This window comes from Anolis sagrei, chromosome 4 (genome assembly GCF_037176765.1).
Source record: "Anolis sagrei isolate rAnoSag1 chromosome 4, rAnoSag1.mat, whole genome shotgun sequence".
NCBI lineage: Eukaryota > Metazoa > Chordata > Lepidosauria > Squamata > Dactyloidae > Anolis > Anolis sagrei.
The window spans coordinates 1,825,564-1,842,061 of record NC_090024.1 but is presented as its reverse complement, the minus strand read 5'-3'; the positions used below and the strand labels follow the sequence as shown (position 1 = coordinate 1,842,061).

The following is a 16,498-nucleotide window of genomic DNA, read 5'->3' as shown; positions in this document are numbered from 1 at the left end:
ACAGTAAACAACAACAATACAAAAGAAAGCAAATTAAAAACATAAGCAATAACAAAACATTACACTATTACACAATAAAAACCATGGCCGGGCCAATGATGGGTACAGGTTAAAAAGTGCTGGGTGTGACAGAAGGTGTATTGGAATTCTGGGCAAGTGCAATGTGCAGAGAGTCTTAATCTCTACTAAAGTGCTTCTGGGACAAAGTGCTGGGTTATCCTATTCTGGAAAGGCACGTCGGAAGAGCCAGGTCTTCAAGTTCTTCCTAAAGACTGCCAACGTGGGAGCTAGTCTAATGTCTTTGGGGAGGTCGTTCCAAAGTCGGGGGGCAACCACAGAGAAGGCCCTATCCCTCGTCCCCACCAAGCACGCCTGCGACGCAGGTGGGATCGCAAGCAGAGCCTCTCCAGATGACCGAAGGGAGCGTGTGGGTACATAAGCGGAGATGCGGTCACGGAGGTAGGCAGGTCCCAAACCGTTCAGGGCTTTGTAGGTAAGCACCTGCACCTTGAATTGGGTTCGGTAGGTGAACGGCAGCCAATGGAGCTCCTTAAACAGGAGGGTTGACCTCTCTCTGTAAGGAGCACCAGTTAACATCCTGGCCGCCGCCCGTTGAACCAGTTGGAATTTCCGAGCCGTTTTCAAGGGCAGCCCCACGTAGAGCGCATTACAGTAATCCAGTCTGGAGGTGACTAAGGCAACTAAAAGGTAATGCAAACTATGCTCCTGGAAGACGGAACAGGACCACAGAAAGAGGCAGAAACAGGGTTCTTTAGCCAGCCATTTCCAGGTGTTTTATTGCATCAATAGGGAGACACCCTCTTGGAGGGAGGGGAGGGAGCGGGTGGGGGTTCACCAGAGGAACAGGGGTTTCCCGTCCTCCTGGGAGAGCTGGTGGAGGCAGTTGAGCAGCAGCATGCAGACGTTGCGCATGTCCGGGGGTGCGGACTCATTGATCACGGTCCTCAGGTACCCCACGTTGTTGTAAGAGGAGGAGTCTTGGTCGTTGCTATCTGGCCGATCTCGGAGAATGCCGAAGGTGTTGATGATGTGCTCCATCAACTTGGGGTGGACCTCCGCGTCATAGCCCAGGGGCTTCAGCCGCTCCATGATGTTGTTGTAGCGCTCTAAGGCAGCGGCGGACTCTTCCGGGGTCATTCTCTGCATGGTGTTAGCTTGACCCTAGGAGGAGAAGGGGAAGAGGCATCAGTGAGGCCAGGCAGTGGCTTGGACCCTGAGAACGCCTTCCCAGTGGAGCGTGTGAACAGGGTCATCCTTTCCATTGTCTCCTGACACCTGGGATTGCTCAAGGCAGCAGAAAAGCCCACCAAAATGCCCATGATGTCGAGCACCCCCCCCCCCAAATAAGGGATATTGACTTATAGTTCTGCAAAGGACAAAGGTACCAGACTGCACAATAGGGGTTAAGTCTTGGTCAATTTGTCAAGGCCTTAACAAACAATGAGGACCCCATGAAACTTTGGGAATGGCTAGACCTTGGGATCTCTGCCTCTCTCTCTCTCTCGAGAGAGAGAGAGCTGTAGTTTTCCAAGGACCATGGGACCGGCTTCCATCCCAGCGCTGCAGGGCTTTGCGTCTTGACCCAGTGGAACTCCATAGACTCCCTTTGATGGCTTTTTGAATTCTGCTACATTCCTGGACTTCACTCTCTTCAAGGACTCGCTCTCTACCCATGAACTTTCTTCAAGACAACTTATGGATTCATGCTGTGTCCTGATATCGTCTGCTTTTTTATCATTGGTATTATTAATCTCTCTCTGGGGTCCCAGATGGGAAGATAGCTGCATATGATTTCCCTGTGTATAATTCCTATATGTAAGGGAACCCCCTGGCCTTCAGAAACAAAAGACTGAAACCTCCCCCTCTGCTTTTGTTTACTTAGCATTAACCTCAGGCTGCCATCATTGTTCTCCTCTCTCACAGCCAGGAAGGATCAGGGCACATGTTGACCCTTTGTCTCACAAGAGCACATGGCATTCCTTTGTTTAAGGACCCCTTTCCCAGATTCCTTTGTGCTCCCTCATCCCGCCTCCATTTCTCCTGATTGGCTGTCGCCACCAGGTGGCAGAGATCTCCCCATTGGTTCCTACGGACCACTGGAGCCCATCGCCCAATCATGGCAGGGAACAACAGGGAAGCCGGGGCGGGGTGTTTGAACTCTGCAAATTTGAATTCACTATAAATATGACTGCATCGGTGTAATCTCCTCATGCTTAGCTTGGCGAATGATTGCAGCTTTGCATCTGGTTTCAGCTGAATCGCATTAAACTTCGATGGCTCTTCTTCAACTGGTGAGACTTTTCATTGGGAAATCAGGGAAAATTATGGGATGCTTCTCTGTCTCGCCAGGGAAAAAAAGAACTCTTTGAAGAGTCTAATTGGTCTCTGCCTCCTGGCAAAGACCCCTAAATTTTAGCTCTATAACACCCAGATCCTCAAACTTTTTGTGTACTACATACTGAGCAACTGGTCCCAGGTCCACGGGCCAGTTGTGATGTCACATAAAAGTGAAATTTGACAACATTTTCTTTTGTGTTTTGAAGTGAAAAAGCCAAGTTCCCATTCCCCTGTCAGATGCCAGGTTGTCTATCCTTGCCCTCAACTACTCTTGACCTGGTTCTGCTGTGTGCATTGAGGAGAAGGGCAGGAGTCTGTCATTGAGATGTTGTAATAATAATAATAATAATAATAATAATAATAATAATAATAATATAAAATATGGTAAGGACCATGTATTGTCGAAGGCTTTCATGGCTGGAATCACTAGGTTCTTGTGGGTTTTTTCGGGCTGTGTGGCCATGTTCTAGAGGCATTTCTCCTGACGTTTCGCCTGCATCTATGGCAAGCATCCTCAGAGGTAGTGAGGTCTGTTGGAATTAGGACAATGGGTTTATATATCTGTGGAATGGCTGGGGTGGGGCAAGGAGCTGTTCTCTGCTAGAGCTAGGTGTGAATGTTTCAGCTGATCACTTTCATTAGCATTTGAAGGCCTGGCTGAGCCTGGGAAAATCTTTTGTTGAGAGGTGTTAAGCTGTGCCTGGTTGTTTCCTCTCTGCTGTTTTGCTGTTGTAATTTTAGAGTTTTTTTAATACTGGTAGCCAGATTTTGTTCATTTTCATGGTCTCTTCCTTTCTGTTGAAATTGTCCATGGTAAGGACTCCAAGATCTTTTTCACACGCCTTGCTCTCGAGCCAGGCCTCATCGTCCCCCATTCTGTCTCTTTGCATTTCGTTTTTCCTGCCAAAGTGGAGTATCTTGCATTTGTCACTGTTGAACTTCATTTTGTTAGTTTTGGCCCTTCATCTCTCTAATCTGTAGAGTTGATTTTTCCCAGGGGCGCTCTCGAGGCGCTCTTGGGGGAAAATAGACCTTGACATATGCGAGTTGTAGTTACTGGGATGTATAGTTCACCTACAATCAAAGAGCATTCTGAACTCCACCAATGATGGAATTGAACCAAATATGGCACACAGAACTCCACGACGAACAGCAAATATATATCAGTGATTGGTTGGGGTGGGGTGGGGGGGCGTGCACCAAAATACTGTTTGCTTACCGTTGAAAATGACCTAGGAATATGTCAGGAATATGAGAAATTGATACATGATATTGTGTTGTTTTGATTGAACTATGTAATGAAGATTAAAGTTGTAAGAGTTATAAGAAGTAATAAAAATGAAGAGAAGTGAATGTATGTTATATAGAAGATGTTAAGTTGTTAAGATATTAAGAGAACAAATGAATGTTACACTTGGAAGTTAAGATGTTAAAGTAAAACAGATCATGTGTATGTATTAGAGATAGAGAATTGCATTTGAAAACAGAGGGGGAATTGTCGGGATTTATTGAGGTATATTGTGTGATTAAAATGTAATTCTTGTATTGCCAATATGGTTGCCACTGAGAATGTAATGCTATGCTGTAATGTTTATGTTGAGGCTGTGATTGAGTGACCTTAAGATAAGCTCTCTGCTGCTGCTGAGAAAATATGCTTCCTCTTCATCCTGGAAAGAAGTGACGAGTGGAGTGCCATCCGCAGGGTTCCGTCCTGGGCCCGGTCCTGTTCAACATCTTTATTAATGACTTAGATGAAGGGCTAGAAGGCAGGATCATCAAGTTTGCAGACGACACCAAATTGGGAGGGATAGCCAATACTCCAGAGGACAGGAGCAGGATTCAAAACGATCTCCACAGATGAGAGAGATGATGGGCGAAAACTAACACAATGAAGTTCAACAGGGACACATGCAAGATACTCCACTTTGGCAGGAAAAACAAAATGCAAAGATATAGACTGGGGGATGCCTGGCTCGAGAGCAGTACGTGTGAAAAAGATCTTGGAGTCCTCGTGGACAACAAGTTAAACATGAGCCAACAATGTGATGTGGCGGCAAAAGAAGCCAATGGGATTTTGGCCTGCATCAATAGGAGCATAGTGTCTAGATCTAAGGAAGTAATGCTACCCCTCTATTCTGCTTTGGTTAGACCACACCTGGAATATTGTGTCCAATTCTGGGCACCACAATTCAAGAGAGATGTTGACAAGCTGGAATGTGTCCAGAGGAGAGCGACTCAAATGATAAAAGGTTTGGAGAACATGCCCTTTGAGGAGCGGCTTAAGGAGCTGGGCATGTTTAGCCTGAAGAAGAGAAGGCTGAGAGGAGACATGATGATAGCCATGTATCAATATGTGAGAGGAAGCCACAGGGAGGAGGGAGCAGATCAAGGGTCTGGAGAACAAGCCCTATGAGGAGCGGCTTAAGGAGCTGGGCATGTGTAGCCTGAAGAAGAGAAGGCTGAGAGGAGATATGATAGCCATGTATACATATGTGAGAGGAAGCCACAGGGAGGAGGAGGGAGCAAGCTTGTTTTCTGCTTCCCTGGAGACTAGGTCGCAAGGGAACAATGGCTTCAAACTACAAGAGAGGAGATTGCATCTGAACATGAGGAAGAGCTTCCTGACTGTGAGAGCCGTTCAGCAGTGGAACTCTCTGTCCTGGAGTGTGGTGGAGGCTCCTTCTTTGGAAGCTTTTAAGCAGAGGCTGGATGGCCATTTGTCAGGGTGATGCCAAGCACCCCCCAAAGTATTTATAGTTCGCCAAGGGCCGGACAATGGACTTTGCTACTACCCAACCCAGCTCCCCCTTCAGCTCCAGCTGCTGTTCCTAGAAGGAGCCCCGGGGAGGGGGCCAGGCGGGTCCCGGGTCTCGGCTGGGAGATGCAGTTTTCTAAAGGACATTGCTCCACTCTCCACCATTTGTGGAATCCTTGCGGACCTTTTTTTGCCCTCACTGATTGACTTGATGCCTCATCATCATGAACTTCCACCACGGACTCTGAGCCAGGCCTTTGGAGGGAATGGTCTCCGCCTGTGCGTGCGCCCTTGCCAAGAAGATCATACCTCAATCTCCAAATGAGCCACTCTTATCAATTGTTGTTACTTATAATAAACTTTGCTGGGATGGGACGGGATGGGGACCCCCTTTATGAAATCTATGAGCCTATGAAAGTTTATGAAGAATGTATATGATATGAAAAATATGAAATCTATGAGATGTACCCTTTGCCCTTCCCTCCCTATTTTCCCCCCTGAACTTTGCCCTACCAAGAAAGGATGTGACCTGAGGCCACAGCAAAGGAAATCCAATCTCCTTTGAAAACCCCATTCATATTGACATTGCATGGAACAGGGTTGGCATTATCCTAAAGCTTGTTTTCAGAGTCAGACGAACAGGCTAAGGATTTTGTCAACCGAAACCCAGGAAAACGGACTGATTAAATCAATCATGGTATTTGTGTATGCTCCTTTGTGACTAAGGATCCCCCTTTGTCCACAAGGTTGAGATCCAAATACCACCCATAGCCTTTCCTTTATGTCTATACACATCTGCTATCAGAACTCAGGAAATCCCTTGTTTCTCCTGTCTGCCCCCCCTGCCGTGTAAGAGCAAAGGCTCTCAATCAGCTGGCAGGATGCCTCCCGGGCATTCTGTCCCCTCTGAGCTGCCTAGCCATGTCCCGCCTCCAGGCTGCTGATTGGACCATCTTCGGAGGCGCTAGGGAGGCTCCGATTGGCCCCCCTGGAGGCAGCAGCGCCCGCTGGTTGGTTGAGAGGCGGGACATGCAGCCAAGCCTCCTCCCAGCTGTTCCAGGGCCAGCCAATCAGGGCAAAGCCAGCTGAAGGAAGGCGGGCGGAAGTTTCAAACTGTCTGTATAAATATGCCTGAAAATCACTGTACTGCATGCTTATGGTGGAAATATCCCTGTAACGCATCCTTTTCAGCTGAATCGCAGAATAAACGCTTCGGTCGCATCCCCTTCAGCCTGGTGAGATTGATTTTTAATATTTTTGCGTCTTTTTGGATTGGCGTTCGCTGGCTGCTCACCAAGGCCAAAGATCCCTTTAGCGATCTCCAGGGACCTTCCCCGCTGGGAAGGCCCTCCCAAAAGAGCTCGATATCAAGGGGTGATTTGAATGCAATATTCCTGCTTCTTGGCAGAATGGGGTTGGACTGGATGATGGCCCAGGAGGTCTCTTCCAACTCTAGGATTCTAGGATTCTAGGGAGTTAACCGTTTGGAGCAGAAGAGCTAAGCAGCTGCAAAGAACTGTTTTGACTTTCAGTTTCCTGTGTGTTATCCTGTGTGTCGCTCGCTGTAGATGGACGTGTTTTAGATGTGCTTAGTAAACTGAATTTTCCTTGTAACCTGACGTCTCCAGAGTCCACGATTTCACAGAGCTGTACCTGGTGTATCTAGCATTGCTTCTGTCAATTTGCGCCTTAGCTCGACAGGGCCGCCTCTGGGTAAAGGGGAAGGAGTCTCGTACATTTGCACACGCATGCTCACCTGGGCCACTTTATCGGGTACGTTGCTGACGGTGAACCCGTAGAGCCGGGTCCGGTTGGGGAAGATATTGGCAAGGATGCGGCGGTCGAGTTGGAAGGCAATCTCCCCGATGATCCGCTCCTGCTTGCCCTTTTCTGTAAGGAGATCCGCAGTCAGGCACAACCAAAGGGATCCCCTTGCACCCTGCCTCACTCTCGGGACTGGCGAATGGATCCCCTCCCAGTGGGGAGCATGGCGTTCCAACCACTACCTTGGGCGGCAAGATGGGGCCCAGGACAGCCTCCCCCACCCCACCCCACCCCCAAACCTTGGGTTGACTCTCCTCCCTGGTATTTCTGATCTGTCCCTCCTTAACACACCACAACACCCGGCATGCAACCAGCGTAGTCTGATTTGGGGAATAAAGGAGGCTCACGCCTGTCTAATTCTCGTGTGGGAGATCCCCTGCTGCATTAGGACTTCTGGCATGAGTCAGATTTGGAGATCTGATATTGTTTATAGATTGATTGATTTACTAGATTTCTATTCCACTCTCTCCCACCCCCGAGGAGGACTCAGAGCAGCTTACAATTTTGGCAAAATTCAGTGCCACAATATATATACAGAAGCAATACTGCTGTTCTAATCTAATCACCTCTCAACAAAAGATTGCCCCAGGCACTGCCAGGCCATCAAATGCTCATCCAGGTGGTCAGTTGAAACATTTGTCAGTGTGTAATTCACGTATGATGTGTGTTTAAATGTAATTTTATGTGATAGGATTATGTGATTGTAATAGAGTTGTATTCAGAGCACTGAACGGACTGTGCTCTGGAACCACGAGATGCAGAGCCAAACTCAAGAAATGGGGCCACAAAGTGGAATCCTCGACATGCGAGTGCGGAGGAGAGCCAACCACTGACCACCTGCTGCAATGCAACCTGAGCCCTGCCACATGTACCATGGAGGACCTCCTTGGAGCAACACCAGAAGCACTCCAAGTGGCCAGATACTGGTCAAAGGACATTTAATCAACTACCAAACTCACACATTTTGTATTTTCTCTGTTTGTTTGCTTTGTTCTGTTAGAAATGTAATATATTTGACTGGCTGCCCTGACACGAGAAATAAATAAATAGAGTTGTATTGCCAGGATGTAGTTTGACACAGAAAGGTTAAACAGCAAAGTAACAAGCTGTGAGAATGTGACCCTGAGTTCTTGCTCTGTGCAAGATTAGGGAGTGCCAGAGATAAACTTCCTTCCAGCTGCAGTTTGTATTAGTTCCTATCTCTTTCGGTTTGTGTTCTTCACGTCTGTCCGCTGATGGTGTATGTTGTCTATTTTGAGCTGCTTAAGTAAAGCTGAAAACCTGCTTTTACTGGAGACTCCAGAGTCCATTATTCTGAGGTTCTGCAATACTCTGCTAAACGCCAACAACATTCACACCTAGCCACAACAGACAAGAGTTCTTTGTTCCACCCTGGCCATTCCACAGATATCTAAACCCATTTTCCTAGTTCCAATAGACCTCACTACTTCTAAGGATGCTTGCCATAGGTGCAGGCAAAACGTCAGGAGAGAATGCCACTATAACATGGCCATATAGCCTGAAAAAACGTACAACAACCCAATACTGCTGTTGTCAGTCAGAATGGGGATGCGGTGGCGCAATGGGTTGAACCCTTGTGCTTCTGGACTGCTGACTTGAAAGTTGGCAGTTCAAATCTGTGGGACGGGGTGAGCCCCTGCTGTCAGCTCTAGCATCCAGTTCAACCTCCTGCCAAGGAGCAATTTTCCTGCTTTTCTTGGCACACAAGGTCTCTCCTACCTCATAATTTAATTCCATCCAGGGAAGCCCTGCTCTCGCTCCCACCTACATCACAAACACGTTTGGCAAAGAACAAGAGACAGGGCCTTCTTGGTTTTGGCCTCCCACCTGTGGAACACGTTTCCAAAGGAGATAACATCGGCCTTATCCCTCTTGGCTTTCAGGAAGAAAGTGAAATCATGGTTGTCTGCACTTTGGTTGGAAATTGACTAGAATCACAGTACAATTGATGATATTGTATTATTGTTTCAATTATACATAAAGGCAATTCAACATAAAGGCAGATCAGATAGCACACCAACTCTTGAAGAATGGGAAACCCAACCTTGCCACCAAAGTAGGAAAGAAACCAATAGCCAGACAACCAGAGATTGAGAACAACAACCTCCATGAACCCTTTACATCTACTGAATTGGACATGGCTCTCAATACATGTAAAAATGGCAAAGCAGCTGGCCTGGATGATCTACGGATGGAACAAATCAAGAACTTTGGTCCCAAAGCAAGGCGCTGGCTGCTGGAGCTGATGAACAACTGCACTGCATCCTGTCAGATCCCCAAAATCTGGAGGAAAGCAAGAGTCATCGCCATCTTGAAGCACGGCAAAGACCGTAATGATACAAAAAGCTATAGAAAAATCTCCTTGTTGTGCCATCTTTACAAAGTTCTGGAGAGACCTATTTTGCATAGAATTATGGAAAAAACAGACCCATGTCTGATTCCACAGCAAGCTGGCTTCAGGAAAGGCAAAAGCTGCACATCGCAAGTGCTGAACCTGACTCAGCACATAGAAGATGGCTTTGAAAGGCAGCAGATCACAGGAGCTGTCCTTATAGACCTGTCAGCGGCTTATGAGACTGTGAACCACCGCCTCCTCCTGAGAAAAATGTATAGTATCACAAAGGACGACCACCTCACCCGCCTCATAGGAAACCTGCTACGAAACAGGAGCTTCTTTGTTGAGTTCCAGGGCCAGAGAAGCAGATGGCGGAAACAGAAGAACGGCCTGCCTCAGGGGAGCGTGCTTGCTCCATCCATGTTCAACATCTACACAAATGACCAGCCACTGCCAGAAGGGACAGAGAGCTTCATCTATGCTGATGATCGTGCCATCACCGCTCAAACAGGGAGCTTTGAGATGGTTGAACAGAAGCTCTCCGAAGTTCTAGGTGCCCTTACTGCCTACTACAGGGGAAACCAGCTGATTTCCTAATCCATCTAAGACACAGACATGTGCCTTTCACCTTAAGAACAGACAAGCATCCTGAGCTCTGAAGATCACCTGGGAAGGAATCCCACTGGAGCATTGCAACGCACCCAAATACCTGGGAGTCACCCTGGACCGTGCTCTGTCCTACAAGAAGCACAGCCTGAACTTCAAGCAAAAAGTGGGTGCCAGAAACAATATCATATGAAAGCTGACTGGCACAACCTGGGGATCACAACCAGACACAGTGAAGACATCCGCCCTTGCGCTATGCTACTCTGCTGCTGAGTACGCATGCCCAGTGTGGAACACATCTCACCACGCTAAAACAGTGGATGTGGCTCTTAATGAGACATGCTGCATTATCACGGGGTGTCTGCGCCCTACACCACTGGAGAAATTACACTGCTTAGCCGGTATTGCACCACCTGACATCCGCCAGGAAATAGAAGCCAATAGTGAAAGGACCAAGGCAAAGACATCTCCAGCTCATCCCTTGTTTGGGTATCTGCCAGCACATCAACGACTTAAATCAAGAAATAGTTTTCTAAGATCTAAGAGACACTTGCTGGAACACCCCAGCAAGTGAGAGTCCAAAAGTGGCAGGTTCAAACCCAGAAGCTCAACCATTGGCTGATACCAAATGAGAGACTCCCCCCTGGGCACACAGAAAACTGGGCGACTTGAAAGGCGCTGAACAGACTGCAGAGCCAACCTCAAGAAATGGGGCCACAAAGTGGAATCCACGACATGCGAGTGCGGAGAAGAGCAAACCACTGACCACCTGCTGCAATGCACCCCGAGCCCGGCCACATGATGCACAATGGAGGACCTTCTTGCGGCAACACCAGAGGCACTCCAAGGGGCCAGAAACTGGTCAAAGGACATTTAATCAACTATCAAGCTTTCAAACTCTGTGTTTTGTCTGTCTGTTTGTTTTTGTTAAAAATGTAATACAAATGTCTGGTTGCTGATGACACAATAAATAAATTGTTTCAATTAATGTTTATGTACTGTTTTAATTAATGCTTTATGTATATTAATTGTGTTGTATTATTGTAATTTTTTATATGAAGCGGGATCAAATCGTTGCCTAATGTAAGCCATCCTGAGTCCCCCTTTGGGGGTAGAGAAGAGTCAGGGTAGAAATGCCAGAAATAATAATAATAATAATAATAATAATAATAATAATAATAATTCCTGCCAATCTAGCAGTTCAGTAACATGCAAATGCGAGTCGATAAATGGGTACCACATCAGCGGGGAAAACATAAAGACATTCCAAGTAGTCATACTCCTCGGCTTGGAAATGGAGAGCCGGAAATGAAAGGAGAAACCTTTGCCTTTATGTGTGTATGTGTGTCTCATTGTATTGTAACAAGACATTGAATGTTTGCCTGTGTTTGTTGATATATATACTGTAATCTGCTCTGAGTCCCCACAGGGAGACGGGTGAAATATATTATTATTATTATTATTATTATTATTATTATTATTTTACTTACACAAAAACATAGTATGTCACAGCAAATGAGATCTATATGTTGGATTTTGTATCACAAAAAATTACAAGTCGAACTTCATCATCATCATCATCATTATTATTGATATTGGACAGTAGGCATGGGCAATCCATGGTTCTAAAGTACTTACAAAACTAAAGTTCTGGTGGTGAAAACTAGAGGGCGCTGGTGCTTTGTTTCTACTGTGTTGCTAAAGTTCTGGTGGTGAAAATTTCAGAACTCTAACAAAACTTTCAAATTTTCATTATTATTTCATTATTGGCTATTTTTATGACAGAACCAAATAGGAACTGCTATTTATAATGAAACTAGCTGTCCCCTGCCACATGTTGCAGTGGCCCAGTCTGGTGATCTGGAAAAGTAGTGAGAAAGTGTTGGTTTCTAATATATGTAATTTCTTTGTGGGTAAACAGTATTTTTTGCAGTTTCTTTGTCAGTGTTGATGTGGAGAATGTCTGGTTTGCCCACTGGAACATGCAACATATCATTGTCCTTCTTTAGGGGTCCCTTTCAAATCTATGATACTATATCTCTGTGTGTGTGTGTGTGTATCATATATATCGCTGGATGGGTCTTTGTCAGGAGGGCTTTGATTATGTTTTCTTGCCCTGGTGAAGGGAGTTGGATTGGATGGCCTTGAGTATTTTCTGTTGGTCACGGGGGTTCTGTGTGGGAAGTTTGCCCCGATTCTGTCATTTGTGGGGTTCAAAATGCTCTTTGATTGCAGGTGAACTGTGAATCCCAGTGACCACAACTCCCAAATGTCAAGGTCTATTTCCATTAAACTCCATCTGTATTCATATTTGGGCGTATTGAGTGCTTGTGCCAAATTTGGTCCAGATCCATCATTGTTTGAGTCCAAAGTGCTCTCTGGATGTAGGTGAATTACAACTCCCAGACTCAAGGTCAGTGCTCACCAAACCCTTCCAGCATTTTCTGTTGGTCATGGGAGTTCTGTGTGCCAAGTTTGGTTCAATTCCATCGTTGATGGAGTTCAGAATGCTTTTTGATTGTAGGTGAACTATAAATCCCAGCAACTACAACTCCCAAATGACAAAATCATAATTTTTGGAGTGATGGTCACCCCTTGTGTTGTGAGACATTTTGTTGCCAAATTTGGTGTGATTTCGTTCATTGGTTCATTTGTTTTTAAGGTGCTCATTATGCACAGATTTTGTTTTGTTAAGAGTTCTGAAATTTTCACCACCAGAACTTTAGCAAAACTAGAAGCAAAGCACCAGCGCCCCCAAGTTTTCACCACCAGAACTTTAATTTTGTAATTATTTTAGAACCACTTAGAACCATGGATTGCCCATGCCTATCGGATAGGATGCTCAATCCCAGTATTTGACCGCTTTTAGGATTGCCTCACAGCCTGCACTAAACTTTTGCCTGCATTCCCTTTCTACGTGTCCCAGCAAGCATGTGGCTGGTAAGGGAAAGCCCTGTGCTAATGCATCCCACAGATTGTGCTTACTTACAACACAACCCTTGCAACATGGACTCTCACATTTGCGAGACTTGGAGGGATATTGCAGGTTTTGGAGGGATGGGAGAGATAGTAGTAGTACGTTTCCTGCACTCTAGGTACGTATTTCTGGAAGCCAAATGCTTGCAAAAGTGAGTTTATGCTGCAGAGTGTCCTATGGCACGTTTAAACAGATTAACTTTTTCAAACCCTTTGCTCTGCTGTGGTTCTCAATATTAGAGCTTTGTTTTTGACGACCACCTTCTTGCAAAGCTTCTGATCAGCTTACACAAACATAACACCAGAAAAGAGACGAGACTTTTAGTCTTGTGCAGCTCTCTACAGGAGTAACCGAGGGGTCCGACAAAGGCCAGTTCTACAAATAGTGGAGGACTTACCTCCTTTTGTCCCTGGTGTGCCTCAGGTGTTGGATTTGAAAGGCCAGGGAAAGCCTGGCTAAGTGGAGTTAAGCTGGAAGCAAGCACAAAGTGTGAGATGGCAGAAGGTTTGGGTCGGTCAAGTGCTACTAAACTTGTGAATTTGAGGATGCCCGAAAGCTTAAAGCCAGGAATCCTTCGATTCAATCTGTGGGCCTTTGAAGCAGTTTGGGGCCTAGCTCAACGTAAAGATAAAGCACATAATTTCAAAACAGAACGATAAATCTGTGCAGCCCCATCTTTCCTACCACGTCATACCAGTTCATAATATGGGGAGGGGCGGGGCACACTTTTATTAGACGTGATGGGACGCCAACCCTGCAAATGGGAACCTGAAATATTGAGGGTAGAGGTTGTGATCCTTCCACCTTATCTTACATTAAATGTTTGTTTGTTGGTTCAATTTGCATGTTGGGTTAAAAATCTTATTGGAGGTTGAAGGGAGACCTGTAAACTAGGAGCCTAAAGGGACAAGAATCCACTTTGGCCAGGCTGATAGTTTTGTTAAGAGTTCTAAAATTTTCACCACCAGAACTTTAGCAAAACTGTAGAAGCAAAGCACCAGCACCCCCTAGTTTTCACCACCAGAACTTTAGTTTTGTAAGTATTTTAGAACCATTTAGAACCATTTAGTAAAAACCATTTAGTTTTTACTAAAGATGGTATCCTTAGAGCAGGCATGGGCAAACTTTGGCCCTCCCTCCAGGAGTTTTGGACTTCAACTCCCACAATTCCTAACAGCCAATAGGCCATTAGGAATTGTGGGAGTTGAAGTCCAAAACACCTTGAGGGCCAAAGTTTGCCCATGTCTACCCTAAAGGGAAAGAGCAGCAACTCAGGTACATAAGTATACTTATTTGTGCATGCCATTTGGCTTCCAATTCTTGATGTTTTTTCCAAAAAAAATTCTGCATTTGGGGCATAGATGTTGTTGACTATTAATTTCCCCCCTCCTTCTTGTATTAACACCACTTCATATCCTCCTTCTTTAATTAGTTGAGGTCTCCAGGTTTCTTAACACCATTCATATCTTCCTTCTTTAATTAGTTGAAGTCTCCGGGTTTCTTTGATGTATAATGCTAATCCATTTTTCTTGTTTCTATTTGATGTTATAAATTCTTTTCCCAGGTTTTTTGTATCAGATATTTTCTATGCTTTCCCTTAATGTGTGTTTCTTGGACTGCCACCACATCTACTTGAAAATGTTTCAAGTAGTGTACCACTTTACGTCGCTTATTTGGAGAATTCAGACCGTTTATGTTGATTGAGATTATTTTTAGTTTCTTCATAATGGTGTAGAAAGCATTTCTTCCAGTTTGTCATTTCTGGCCCTTTGTTCAGGATCTTTGTCAGGTGGTCTTCTGTTTTTTGTCACTTCATCTAGTTCTCTTTCATGTTTTTTCTGCTTTTTCTTTTAGTAATTGTCCCAGTTATTGAGAAAGTCTTCGTAGTATTATCTCTTGTTGTCCCTTTGGTTGCTCATCTCCTTTATGCTGTGATGTGGACATTTCATCCGTCATTTCTTGTGATTCTAAATAATCTTTGTTACTTTCATAAAAAATTCGGGCCTTTATCACCATATTTAATAAATATCCTTGTCCTTTGTAAGTCACTAGAAGTCCTCCTGGTAGTTTCCACTGAAATCTGTAATCTTTCTTTTTTAGTTTATTAGTTTAAAAAAAGCCATATCCTGTTTCCCCAAAAATAAGGCACTGTCTTATATTTATTTTTCCTTAAGAAGACACAGTATGGCAGTGTTTCTCAACCTGGGGATCAGGATCCCTGTGGGGGGTGGTCGCAAGTGTCAGAAGGGTCACTAAAGACCATCAGAAAACACAGTACTGTATTTTCTGTTGGTCATGGGGGTTCTTGTGGGAAGTTTGGTCCAATGCTATCGTTGGTGGGGTTCAGAATGCTCTTTGATTGTAGGTGAACTATAAATCCCAGCAACTCCCAAATGTCAAGTCTATTTCCCCAAAACTCCACCAGTGTTCACGTTTGGGCATACTGAGAATTCACGCCAAGTTTGGTCCAGATCCATCATTGTTGAGTCCACAGTGCTCTCCGGATGTAGGTGAACTACAACTCTCATGGTCAATGTCCACCAAACTCTTCCAGTATTTTCTGTTGGTCATGAGAGCTCTGTGTGCCAAATTTGGGTCAATTCCATTGTTGGTGGAATTCAGAATGCTGTTTGATCGTAGGTAAACTATAAATCCCAGCAACTACAACTCCCAAATGACAAAATCAATCCCCTCCCAACCCCACAAAATTTGGTCCAGTGAATGAAAATACATCCTGCATGTTGGATATTTACATTACGATTCCGAACAGTAGCAAAATTACAGTTACGAAGTGGCAATGGAAATAATATTATGGTTGGGGGTCACCACAACATGATGAACTGTATTAAGGGGTCGCGGCATTCGGAAGGTTGAGAAACACTGCACTATGGCTTATTTTCAGGGGATGTCTTATTTTATGGTATGGTACAACAATCTGAATTTATGGGGTGATCTCTATGGGCTTAGTAGCAGACTTCTTGTAGAAGCTTTCCCCCTATCCCCTGGTGTTTTTGTGGGGTGTGAGAGACCCACAGTGCTGAGTAAAACTGCAGCCACAGCTTTACTTCTTCCCCCTGAGGAAACAGAGAGTCCTGCTCCTCACATCACTGAGGAGACTTTGACTTTCTATTTTTCCCTCTATTCCACAGCTTGCAACACGCACAGAATGACCAGGACCTGACCGGGGGGAACCGACTTTGTACGCTGCATAGCCACACCTACCATTATGTCTTATTTTCGGGATATGTTTTATATTGTGCAAATGCTTAGAAATCCTGCTATGGCTTATTTTATGGGTATGTTTTATTTTAGGGGAAACAGGGTATTTCTTTCTATTCTGCATAATTTGTGGAGGTAAATCTCTTATTACAATGATTCTTTGGTCCTTTATTTTAATGGGATCTTGTTGCTGTTGTTTGTAGATCGAGTTTCTCAGGCTTCTGAGGTTACAACTACATCTCACAGTATTTTGTTCCTTCTGACGTAATTAGAATTAATTCTGTGAAGAATCATACTGTTTCTCTATTTCATGGGCCTGTGTGGTAAGCAGTTCTGCAAATGGATTGTTGTAGGTTTTTTTCGGGCTGTATGGCCATGTTCTAGAGGCATTCTCTCCTGACGT

At 45.0% G+C, this 16,498-nt stretch overlaps 1 protein-coding gene across 1 annotated transcript in view; it reads right to left on the bottom strand.

Annotated features, from left to right (window-relative positions):
* Positions 1–852: 852 nt before the first annotated feature.
* SPATC1 (spermatogenesis and centriole associated 1) overlaps positions 853–16,498 on the bottom strand; it is a 29,707-nt gene continuing 14,061 nt past the window's right edge. The window contains exons 4-5 of the mRNA XM_067467018.1: positions 6,870–7,003; positions 853–1,182 (exon numbers count right to left, since the gene is read on the bottom strand). Coding sequence (XP_067323119.1) covers positions 853–1,182; positions 6,870–7,003 — 464 coding nt within the window. The remainder of the gene's footprint in view (positions 1,183–6,869; positions 7,004–16,498) is intronic.